The sequence below is a fragment of the Mesoplodon mirus genome (assembly GCF_964341445.2).
Source record: "Mesoplodon mirus genome assembly, chromosome: 15".
Lineage (NCBI taxonomy): Eukaryota > Metazoa > Chordata > Mammalia > Artiodactyla > Ziphiidae > Mesoplodon > Mesoplodon mirus.
The window spans coordinates 81471185-81483765 of NC_138991.1; the positions used below are offsets into that span (position 1 = coordinate 81471185).

Below are 12581 nucleotides of genomic sequence, written 5' to 3' on the forward strand. Positions count from 1 at the left end.
AGACATGTCTAAAACATAAGGATATAAAAATTGACATTATTAAAAGTTTGGTTAAAAAAACAAAGTTTGGTAAAAAGATATAACACGTAAATACTCCATAAGAAAGCTAGTCTTTGTGGTAAAAGCATTACTGAACTAAAGAGGGTCAGCATTTTATAGTAATAAAAGATTCAATTCACCAAGAGGATTTAAATGTATATTCTATGACCCAGCAATCCCATTGTTAGGCGTATACTCCAAAGAAACGCCTAAGGACACATGTGTAACTGTTCAAAGCTGGGGTTTTTAAAAAATAACTAAACCCTGGAAACAATGGGAATATCCACCAGCAGGAGGGTAGATTATTTTTTTATTTTATTTATTTTTTGTTGGTACGCGGGCCTCTCACTGTTGTGGCCTCTCCCGTTGCGGAGCACAGGCTCCAGACGCGCAGGCTCAGTGGCCATGGCTCACGGGCCCAGCCGCTCCACGGCATGTGAGATCTTCCCGGACCGGGGCACGAACCCGTGTCCCCTTCATCGGCAGGCGGACTCTCAACCACTGCGCCACCAGGGAAGCCCAGGAGGGTAGATTAATAAATTATTGCTCAGTTACACCGCAGAGCAGAGAAAATGGGTGGATCATGCACAGCAAGTTACATGAATATTACAGAGGTAATATTGAGTCTAAGACACAAAATAGTGTATACACGTGATTCCATTTAGATCAAATTTAAACAGAGGCAGAAGTAAACTGTGCTGTTTAGGGGTGCATGCAAATGAGGTATAAAAGCAACGATGTTATTAGAGTCAGAGCAGGGGCCGGGGGACTTAATCAGGAAAGAAACCGTGGTGGAGGGCTCGCCCAGGTGCTGCCGTTTTCTCTTTCTTGGTGGGTAGTGAGAACGTGGATTTTTCTTTTTCTTTATGTGTTAATGTTTGTGGTCATCAGACACCTCTTTTCTACACTGCTTTCTAATTATGGGGTCTGATTTACTTTTATGGAGTTGTTAATAGTGTTTTTTGGTGATGGGGTTATGGTTCACTTTTACTTGCCTTATTACATCTTCAATTCTTTTAAATCTTAAGTCAATATTTGAAAAAATGAATGTCCTCGGTGCTGAAGGCAACATAAGATCTTCCATCTGAGAAAAACCAAAAGGCCAGGGTGTTACGTATGTGGCGTGTAGAAAGTAGCGTTGACCTCTCTTCTCAAATCCACAGGTTAACTTTGAGGAATTTAAGGACGGTTTCGTGGCCGTCTTGTCATCACAGGCTGGTGTCGGCTCCTCAGATGAAGACAGTGGGTCTTTGGAGCCAGGTAAGAGGCCTTCCCGGTCTCTGTTACGTCTCTTCCCGTGATTCCATTACTTCTGGAGTATGATGTTCTCACCGAACGACGCAGCAGATCTGTCTCTGCCAAGCTGCGTAGACTGGAACTGACGTTCGGATTTTTTCTTCTTTTGCTTCCTTATTTGTAAAATGGTGTTGTAAGGGGAAGACTCTTTTGTTTTCCTCTACAATACACACAATCCTCTGAATATACTGGCACTTCTGGTCACTAGATATATGTGGTTTTTCCCACACCAGGCCGTTTTGCAACACCAGCTGGGTGTCCTACAAGTCAACTCTGTTCTGACACCATCTACCTGGACACGGCGTCAGACCCCACAGGGGAAGGGCTCAGTCCCCCAAGACTGCACCCTCTTCAGACAGCCATCTCAAATCCAGGTTGTCACCCGTGCTTCTGACCCACCTGTAATAGATCAGAGGCTCCCACGACCTCCTCGGGTTCAATGAATTTGCTAGAGCAGAACCCAGGGAAACCCATTTACTTACTGGATCACCGGTTTATTACAAAAGGATGTGACTCAGGATAAGAGGTTTGTGGGGAGGGCCTGTGGGAAGGGGCTCGGAGTGCCCACGCCCGCTTCAGGCCACACTCTTCCCCAGTCTCCACATGTTCACCAACTCGGAAGCTCTCAGAACCCCGTCCTTTTGGGTTTTATGGAGGCTTCATTACCGACATGACTGATCAAATGATTGGGCATCGGGGATTGACTCAACGTCCCTGGAGGTCAGGGGGTGGGGCTGAAAGTTGGTTTCCCTGGCAACCAGCCCATCCTGAGGTGTGGTTCCAAAAGTCACCTCATCAACATAAACTCAGGTGTGGTTGCTCTCATCACTTAAGAAATTCCAAGGGTTTTAGGAGCTGTGCCAGGGATGGAAGACCAAATGCATATTTATTATAGATCTCAGTATCACAGATGTCAAGTTAATACCGAGTGCTGTCCTTACAGCATAGGGTGTTGACAAGATAAAGTGGGTGTCGGGGGTGGAAGCATTGGAGAATCAAAAGCGCAGGGCAGGTGTGAGGTGTTAGCCAGGCCTTGGAGGCTGGCGGAGCAGGCAGGATGCCACCAGCCGCGGCAGCCCTCAGCCTGTCTTCTGTCTCACACAGTAGTGCTCTGTGTTCCTAGGACTTGTGAGAATCCTGGTTTCGAGCAGGGCCAGTGGGATAAAGGTGATATTTCAGAACAAACGGAAGTGGTGGCTTTGGTCAGGAGGTGGAGGGAGGGTTTTGGAGGGAGGCCCGCTCGACGTGTGGACCGCGGGCTCCGGTCAGAAGGTGATGGCGGACATGCTCATTCGAAGCCATGCTGGACCCTCGGTCTCGGCTGCTGCGCCCCGGCTGGTCACGGCTGCTGCGCCCCGGCTGGTCACGGCTGCGTTTGCCGAGTGCTGGGAAGGAGAGTGAAGTGGCAGCGGGTCCCTCCCTCCCATGTGGAGCAGGCGTTTGAGGAGTCTGCCCCGCAGCAGCCCCCTGGTCTGCTCCTGGAGCCCGGGCAGGTCCTCAGTTGGGAGCAGGTGCACGATGATCTGGGCACCAGGGGTACCGTGAGGGAGGCTTTGTGTGCCAGGCTTGGAGCTGATGGACGTTTTATGTAGATTCCAGTGAACCGTCCTAGAAGTCCTGTGGCTGCTCCTGCCTGTTATTCAGGTGGGGTTTTGCAGCCTGGAGCCAGGCCCCGCCCCCGCCCCTGGGGCTGAACTCAGCTGCCCCACCTCCTCCTGCTAGAGCCACGCCAGAGCCCTGATGCGGGGGAGGAGTCAGCTGGCCAGCAGCCCCATCGCCCTGCAGCTCAGGTCATTGGCTGCTTTGTCTCACACTTGTCTTCCTTGAGATGGGAAGAAGCCCACTTGCCTTTCCAGACTCAGGGTTTTGGAGTGTGATCGCGTGATCGTGTGACCATGGACGTGGATGTGCCCAAGAAAGGCCGCGCCTCTGTCACCGCTCCCCTCCATGCTGGAACACGTGTGTGTCTGTGGGGGTGTCCTCACTTCCTCCAAAGACGGGAGAAGCTGTTTCAGGACTAGCGCTTTTCCACACCAGTTCCGTTTTTTTTTTTATTATCATTATTTATTTAATTTTTGGCTGCATTGGGTCTTTGTTGCTGCTCTCGGGCTTTCTGTAGTTGTGGCAAGCAGGGGCTAACTCTTCGTTGTGGTGCGCAGGCTTCTCATTGCGGTGGCTTCTCATGTTGCAGAGCATGGGCTCTAGGCACATGGGCTTCAGTACTTGGGGCACGTGGGCTCAGTAGTTGTGGCTCGCAGGCTCAGTAGTTGTGGCACACGGGCTTAGTTGCTCTGCAGCATGTGGGATCTTCCTGGACCGGGGATCGAACCTGTGACCCCTGCATTGGCAGGCGGATTCTTAACCACTGAGCTGCCAGGGAAGCCCCCCGGTTTTGTTTTGTGTTGTTTTTTCTCTTCTTTCGATTTTCAGTGCTTTCCTCAATTACACGGTCGTAAGCCCACCTGAGGTGGCTCGGACGGGGCTTGTTCACAGAGGCAGGGCGCCGGGTGGCCCTGCAGCCGCGGGTTGTGAGAGCCGGGGCGAGCCCTGCCCTGTCCTCCAGGGCCGTGCGCGTTTCAGCTTCTCACCGCAGCCACCTTCCCAGCCTCCCCCGTCCAGGGGCTTCATCCCTCCTTCCCTGGCCCTGTCCACAGTGTCGCTCTCTCCTGCTTTCTAATCTGTCTGCCGGTCCTTCCCACCGTCTCCCACCATGACTGGAGAAATGATTGGAGCCTTGATGCTCCAGGGATGAGCATGTCATCAGGGGGCCAAACGCCCCGGGGTTTTGAAGAACATCCCGCTTCCCTGTCATTCTGCTCCTTTCAGTAAAAGCCGCTACGGAACATATAACCAATGTCTTTTCACTTGTAGACCTTGGTATTCCGCTCCTATAAATAAATACGCACACACAGGAGGCACAGCCAGGTGTCCAGCACAGGGAACCGTTGGCCTTGTGCCCTGCGGGCCGTCTGGGCAGCGGGTGGGGACTGGCCGGGACCCCCAGTGCTTCCCGCCAAGAGGCCACGGCTCTGTGTTCTGTGGGTGGTGGGAAGCTGCCCGCTTCCTGTCGTGATTTGCCACGTGGACACTCTTTTCTAGAGGAGCGTTTCTCTCTGTTGGAGGGAGGAGAGTGACACGTTTGGGGAACATTATGAAACAGCTGTGTGTTTTCTGGGCGTCTCATTCCTCTGAGGAAAGTGCTGACCTGCTGAAATGATGAAGAAATGGGGCCACATCCAGGGCGGGTGGGACTCCGGACATGGACGGGTGAGGGAGGGGAAGGGCAGGAGCAAGGTCAAGCCACAGGGGGCAGACGTGGTGCTGGGTCATGACCTCCAGGTGAGCCACGAGCCCGGGGAGGGCCCACGTGCGTCAGGCCCCGCCTCGTCTTCTGCAGCTGGTTTCCCAAATGCGCTGCAGCTGCCCGCTCCCACCTCCCTTGGCTTTCCTCTTCCAGCATCTCCCCCCGCAGTGAAGGTGCGGAGGCCGTGCGCTGGCCCCTCCCCCTGGCGTGGGGCACTCAGAGCCTCCTGTTTCCTCCCTGCCAGGGTGTCCACTCCCTGCTCTCCAGCAGCCCCGGGAGTTCCCACACGGGAGAGATTCCAGGGCTGGGAAGGGCCCGTGATAACCTCCGGGGACATGGTCAGCCTGCCTTACATGTCCGCTGTCAAGTGGAACTCAGCAGCTTCCTCCCCAAACACCTCCCTTGTTCCCAGTTTCTGTTGGTCACTGGCACCACTGGCCAGGTTGGACCCAGCCTCCTCCTCTGATGGTCCCAAGGTCAGGGGCTGCAGAGTTGGTGCGGAGGAGAGAAGGGAGGTGGTACTTGGCCTTAGGAAGCGTGACGCATCTGTGTGAAACGGTCCTCAGTTTTCCTGACCTGGCCTTACTTCCTTGGACCCTCTCCCCCAACCTGCCCATTCGGGTTGCTTCCTTCTGAACCTGTGTCCTCTCCTGGCCGTGGCCCACGTCGCCCTCCCCAGTCTCTCTCCGGCTGCCCAGATTCCCTACAGAGTCAGCATCATTTCTTCTCTGCCTGCGGGGTCCCCACTGCTCTGCAGACGTGGGCAGGTAAGGAGGGAAGAAAAGTGCAAGGGGTTTATTAGGGATTATGGGATTCTCATGAATCCCAGACTAAACTGCACTCCTGCCTCTATCCCAGACTTCAGACCAATGTGGAGTCTGAGGCTCCCCAGCTATGCTGAGGTCCTTGCCTACTGCATCCCGTCCGGGGAGTGGGGGGGGGGTCCTGTAGTGAGGGGGGTGGGTGGGACGTGACCTTCTGGTCTCTAGAGCAGTATGTTGCTGGATTATTGGAGGCTTTTCTCCTTGTGTAAAAAGCTAGATTTTTGTATTAGTCTTTTATTGCATAATAAAAGCATATTTTGCTTGGAAACATTTAAACAGCACCTAGAGCTTAGGATGGAAAGTCCCTGCCTCCCAGCCTGGCTGTCTCAGCCCCAGCCCCACTGTTGACCATTCCCTGTATTCTTCCAGACGTTTTCCATGTGTGTCCCTGAGAGCCACGCTTTGCGCCCGAACCTGCACCTTCGTAAAGGGCATCTTGGCAGCACATGTGGGCCCAGAGGCTGTTTGAGAGAACACCTCCCGTTTTCATTCCAGGTGCCCCCCGGGCTGTCCCCCCAAAGTACGTGAGCGGCTCTAAGTGGTATGGCCGTCGGAGCTGCCCCGAGCCCTGCGACGCTGCGGGTGGAGCCCCGTGTTTACCGGAGCAGCCTGCCAGGCCCAGTGTGAGAAGCCAGCTCCGACGCTCCGCGTCCCTGGAAAGTGTGGAGGTGGGTCGACCCCACCTTTGCCCTCCCCCAAGTACGCACGCCCCCCCCCCCGTAGTCACTGCTCACGTGACACGATACGGGAAGATGGGAGGGGGCATCTATCTCATCGCCAAAGCACTATGGGGAGTGACATTTAGTTTTAAGGTGTCTCTGGGTCTCGCTGTCTGCAGGGAAACTCTGGCCACAGAGTGTCCTCCTTCAGACACGGGGGCCATGGAGAATCCCCTGCTCACCACTACCCCCCCTCCCCTGGCACTGCCAGAGGAGAGGAAGGTTAATCAGCCGAGGATAGAAAAAGCAGCACTGGGCGCAACCGAGGCTCACCCTCCACAACTTGGCGGGCATGTCATGCCAGATGCCTCCAGGGACCCCAGGCTCCCTGAGCTGTCCACTGCAGGAGCCTCGAGGGCTTTGTGTCAGGAAGGACGTCCACGGGGAAGATCCACACCCCACAGGTTGATTGTGGCCCGTTGGACCAGTTTTCGGGGTTCCAGAAGGTTCCTGGCTCCTCTCCATGATGTCCACATCTGTCTGATGAGGCTCTAGGGGGGCTTCCCTGTAATAAGACAGCTTGGGGCCCCCATATTAATTTGTTTATATTTTCAACATTTGTTGAGGCCAAAAGGAAAAGCAAATAAATATGTATTTAGATCCTGGAGTCGCTTCTCTGAGGGATGTGCTGCACTTGGGCGGCACCAATAAATCCTAGGCCCTTGCTGCTTTATTCTCTCTCTTAAATTTGGCCCCAGGGATGGAAGGCTTCATGTGTCCACACCATCTCTGTGGCCGTTCTGCTTCTTAAAACCATCTTTGCTCCCCAGAACTAGGACCCTAGGGTTGCTGCCTTTAGGGTTGTCAGCAGGTTGAATGCATTAGAAAAATGAGATATACCACCTGCCCCCAGAGCTCCAGCCTCAGTTCAGCGCCATTTCTAAGTGCTGAGTCCTGGTCAAGCCAGTGTCCCTTCCAAAATCAGAAGCAGACTTTGACTTTGTGGTCCGCGGACTCGGTCACAGAAGCATGAGGTTTTACTGGACTTCTTGGTGGCCCAGCCCCTTGGGCACTGAGGTCTCAGCAGATCACCTGCTGTCTCCGGAGCACCTGGGGGTCAGAGACCTGCTCTTCCTTGACTGTTGCCGACAGACATGGGTGATGAGGGGCGGGATGCAGAGGGTGCCGAGTGCAGGCTGCAGCGTGCGGTCCGAGAGAGGGAGCTGGTGTGCACGGGGCCTCGTGGCTGACCACCAGGGCTGCCCTGTGGGCTGGGGCTCCCCTTCCTCAGGTGTCGCCCCGCCAGCCCCACCAGACTGTTCTCCTTCTTCCCGGTGCTCCGTCCGCTGTCCTTTCCTCTGGGGACTCACCCGTCCTTTTCTTTCTGTTTTTCCAGAGTCTCAAGTCCGATGAAGAAGCCGAAAGTGCGAAGGACCCTCAGAATGAGTTGTTTGAAGCACAAGGTAAAGCCTGGCCTTGTGGTCGGTGCCACCTTTGGCCAGTGCTAGGCTGCCAGGCAGCGGGCCACCAGCCAAGGACAATTTCCTGGGAAGTGCCCAGTGTGGGTGGTGTCTGGGGGGCCCTTCTCCTGGGGGCAGGGTCCCAGCTCTGGGAGACCCCTGAGGTCAGACCCTTGAGCGGGGGCCGCTGGCTAAGGGAGCAGCTTCACGGTCTGGGAGGATCAGCATGACCCCAGCCGGCAGGCGTGGGCCTGGGGACTCCTTCCTGAAGCACCCGGCCTGGGCCAGCAGCCTCCCTGCCGCCTGGGGCCCTGTCTGCCCCGAGTCAAGGGTAAGACGTGGTTCTGGTCCTGGAGAGCCTGACGGAGCACCTGGAAGGCAGCCGCAGGCGTGCTTAGCAAATCTGGGTGCATCAGCACATGGGTCTGCAGGTGCCTTAAGGACACCTCCCACTGGAGTGTGTCACAGGGCAGAACGTGCAGGAACATGGCTCGAGAGCGAGACCCGAGCTGACCTTGAGCTTCTCCTGAGTGAGAAGTCTGCACTGGCACTGAGCATTATCCAGACTGTGGTCCTCGGGGGCTGAGGCTCTTGGTGGCTCAGCATTGAGCTTGGTGACGTCAGGGGAATGACCGGAGTGCCTGTGCTACTGGACGAAGCAGATGGACGCTTTTGTGTCCGGAAGAGCAGCCAAGTCATGTCCTAAATTCCCTGGACTCTGTAAATCTAGGGGACGAGAGGAAGGGCTCCTGGGGAGGTTATTCAGCGAGTCATTTCGGACTCTGCCCAGAGACAGGTTGGAGTTCTTCTTTCCCTCCAGGTTAGAACTGACTCTGGTGTGTGAACAGTCATGTCAGACCTCAGAGGACTTATTTTCTCCTCTGCCAGCCATGAGAATACACCCGGGTGTCAGAATTGCTTTTCCATTGTTATGTAGAACTTTCAGATGTTTTAAGCTGGAAGGGATCTCGGAGGTGGCCCTTTCCTTGTGTTTTCCTCAGCTCAACCCACAGCGTCATTCGTGAGCACACAGGCCCTAGCTTTCCTTGGCAAAGTGGCTTTCTGATCGTTAGTTGGGTTATCAAAGTAACGCCAAGGTGGCTCCTCTCCTGAAAACTCTAGACCACTGGCCGAGAGCCCAGGTCTGGTCAGGTGCAGGCAGCCCTCTTCCTGTGTTGGGCTGGGTGGTGTGGCCTGGGTGTGGAGGGAACTCTGCTTTGAAGCCTCGCTCATCCGAGGAGAGCTCCTCGTGGGCACCCCCAAGGTCTGTCCTCTTCCAGAGGGTGTCTCTCCGGCAAAGCTTCAGAAACCTCAGTAAGCCACCTGGCTAAAGTATAAAAGTTATGAAACCTGGCCGTCTGTCATCCAGGCTCACTGAGGTGTCTTTGCATCTCAAAGACGCCTGTGCCTCCTGCGGTGGGGTGGCGTGGAGAACACAGCCCACCTTGGGTCGTTTTTGCCAGAAAGAAAAAGATAAAAGATAAAACTGAGCCTAAATCCAAACTAGGCTTTGATGCTAACTTCCGGTTTATAGACGATGTTAATGCTGGAGGGATGCGAGGAAGCAGAGTGGGGCAGGCAGTGAGTTGCTCGTGATCCAAGGCCTCGAGAGGAATAACCACATGCACGGGGAGGATTCTGTGTTGATACTGATTCAAAGAAATCGACTGTCGGGAGACTCTTGAGAGAGAGCTGGGTAAATCATTGTTGGTTTGTCGGGTGATAGTGGCACTGGGATCAGCCGTACGCACGAAACACAGGGGTGAGAATACAGCAGCTGGCATTTGCTTTCAAATACTTGGGCAAGAATAAACGGGGGGGGGGCTTCCCTGGTGGCGCAGTGGTTGAGAGTCCACCTGCCGATGCAGGGGACACGGGTTCGTGCCCCGGTCCGGGAGGATCCCACATGCCACGGAGCAGCTGGGCCCGTGGGCCATGGCCGCTGAGCCTGCGCGTCCGGAGCCTGTGCTCCGCAACGGGAGAGGCCACAGCAGTGAGAGGCCCGCGTACCGCAAAAAAAAAAAAAAAAAAATAATAAACGGGGGTAGATGAAGCCGGGGTGGCCGGCTGCCCAAGGAACAGGACCACTGGCCTTTGCTGGACTGTGCTCTTTACTTTGGGTAGGTTTGAAGAGTTTCTAAAACTTCGTTTTTTAAACCTGGCCTTTTTGTTCTAAGTACAAACCTTGCAGCTATGCTCTCAGTGCTGTGGCTTCGCAGGTTCCCTTCAGAAAATGCTTTCTGGGACTTCCCTGGTGGTCCAGTGGTCAAGACTCCGTGGCCCCCATGCAGAGGGCCCGGGTTCGATCCCTGGTCAGGGAACTAGATCCTGCATGCTGCACCTAAGACCCGGAGCAACCTAAATAAATAAATATTTTTTTGAAGAAAGAAAATGCTTTCCCCACATGCAGCAGATTCCTCCATTTGATTGTGACAATGTGCACAGAATGAAAGTGGAAGGATTGTACCGCGAGCACTGTGTACCCACCACCTGGATTCCTCCTTTGAAGCTTGTGTCTCACGTGTGTCCATGTGCCCGTCCCTCCGCCCAGTCATCACTCCATCCGATTTCAGAGTAAATTACAGCCTTGGTATGTGTCCCCTGCTTCAGGCCAGCTGCCAACCTGGGATTCTGAGGTCTTCGGGAGCCTCCGGAAGCCCTGCAGCTCCTCCTTCGACACCCCTGAGAGCCGGGTCCGGGGCCTCTGGGAAGAGCTGGGTGTGGGCAGCAGCGGCCACCTCACCGAGCAGGAGCTGGCCCTGCTCTGCCAGAGCGTCGGGCTCCAGGGCCTGGAGAAGGAGGTGAGAGAGGGCGGGGTGGACCTCCCTGATGGGCTGGGTCTTTGTGGTGGTCATGGTTGGTGCTGGGCCTGGAAAACCCCTTCACCATCAGACACTGATTCAGTTGTCACCTTCTGGTCTCACATCCTGTGCTGACTCCCAGGGCTTGTGTCGAAGGTCCGTCTCTGGCCGCCTTCACGCAGGATCCTCCTCTGCCGGGGGCACTCCTCCCCCACCCCTCCTCAGTGGCCCAGATCTGCCACCCAGCCCAAGTGTGGTGCCCACAGCGTCTGGCTACGCTCCCAGCAGCTGTATTCACCCCTTTCCTCCTGCGGGGGCCAGGGGAAGAGGAGGGCAGTGTGATGGGACAGGCCCCTCCTTACTGAAGTGCCCTCAGCCCTGCCCTTGCTGACCCTGAACTTCTGGGGGCCCGGGCCATGTTCCATACGTACATGTCCCTCCATCCAGCAAGCTCCTGGCACGGCAGACACGGGATGGGTGTTTGTGGGTTTTGGGAAGCGCAGGTGGCCATTCACAGCAGGATGGAAACTGACCAGGTGTGTGGATTTCACAAGCCAGAGAGGGGAGACCACTGTTTGGATAGGACAGCGAGCTGCCTGCTTGGGGAGGGTGGGGGCCAGGCCTGGGTGGGGTGGGCACAACTGCGGTGGGAGAGCCTCTGAGCAGATGTCTGGGGGCTTTTATTTAGGAACTTGAAGACCTGTTCAACAAGCTGGACCAAGATGGCGATGGCAGAGTGAGTCTAGAGGAATTCCAGCTTGGCCTGTTCAGTCATGGATTCCCTCAACTTCTGGAATCTTCCACACTTGTCAAGCCGAGCGGGTCCTGGTCTCATTACCAGGTAAAATGGGACGATTAACTCTTGAACCCCAGGGCGACGGCCATCACTCTCTGGCCTTCAGCATCTTCTGCAGGCCTGACCTCTCCGCCTGGTCTCCACAGAGGGTGCCCAGGAGTTGCTCGGGGTGTGTACACACACGTGTGCTGTGGGAGGCTGTGCAACCTTGGGCTGACCTGGCATTGCTCCTGCCAAGCTGTGTGTCACTGGTGAGCTACTCGCCTTCTCTGAGCCTCAGGTTCCTTGTCTGTAAAATGGACACATCTACCTCATAGGGGTCTTATGAGGATTCCCTGGCAGTTCCCTTGTTATGCCTCAATGTGGGGTACACTGTGTTCCAACAAGGGCACCCCCTTGTTAAGGATTAACCTTAACAAGCATTCCTGGAGCTGTGCTCTCCCCATCCTGTATTCCTGAATTTTATCCTGTACAAGGCCAGCTGGAGGAGAGCAGATTTTAGGTGGTTATTTAAATTGTGATGTTCGGTGCATTTGGTTTTGCTCAATCCCAGGACAGTCAGCCTCCGTCTCACACCACAGGGCACGGTTGTCCTGGGGAGTCTTGCTGAGGCTTCTTTGGTGACGTGGCTGATCCCGCAGTTTGTGGGCGGCATTGCAGGAACAGTGACCTTGTTCTTTGCTAGGCCAGGCGCGTCTGAGAATCAGGTTTCTGCACCTGAAGCCACTGAGACAGGGAAGGAACCAGGAGAGATGAGGAATGGTGCCAGGCCACCTGAGGGCAGAGACCACAGTGCAGTCGTGCCCAGAGCCTGTGGGAGGGAGGGCCTTCTCTGAGGTACAGCGGCCCCCGTTCCTGCCCGGGAAGTGCTGACATGGCCATGGGGTTGCGTCCTGTGCATGTGGATGCCAGTGTGGCTGGAGTGGTGACGTGGGGCCTTGCACCTGGGCCCAGACGGAGATTCTCCTGCTCCATCGGGGAGCAGGTGGGCCTGGTGGTCTGGGGGCCCCCAGCTGCTGCTCCTTGTTCTGGCCCCGACTGCAGACGCGTGTCTGAAGGGCCCTGCCCTCCAAGGGGCAGGAAGCACAGCTGGATTCTTTTTTTTTTTAGATGTTGGGGGGGTAGGAGTTTATTAATTAATTTATTTATTTTTGCTGTGTTGGGTCTTCGTTTCTGTGCAAAGGCTTTCTCTAGTTGTGGCAAGAGGGGACCACTCTTCATCGCGGTGCGCGGGCCTCTCACTATCGCGGCCTCTCTTGTTGCGGAGCACAGGCTCCAGACGCGCAGGCTCAGTAGTTGTGGCTCACAGGCCTAGTTGCTCCGTGGCACGTGGGATCCTCCCAGACCAGGGCTCGAACCCGTGTCCCCTGCATTAGCAGGCAGATTCTCAACCACTGTGCCA

General features: G+C 55.3%; 1 protein-coding gene across 2 annotated transcripts in view; it reads left to right on the top strand.

The window, feature by feature from the left end:
* The window catches only part of NINL (ninein like), a 112836-nt gene that overhangs the window by 58182 nt on the left and 42073 nt on the right, over window positions 1–12581 (top strand). For both annotated transcript variants that reach the window (XM_082645702.1, XM_082645701.1), the window contains exons 3-7: window positions 1203–1299; window positions 5959–6131; window positions 7519–7585; window positions 10193–10383; window positions 11072–11224. In XM_082645702.1, the coding sequence (XP_082501828.1) occupies window positions 1203–1299; window positions 5959–6131; window positions 7519–7585; window positions 10193–10383; window positions 11072–11224 (681 nt within the window). The remainder of the gene's footprint in view (window positions 1–1202; window positions 1300–5958; window positions 6132–7518; window positions 7586–10192; window positions 10384–11071; window positions 11225–12581) is intronic.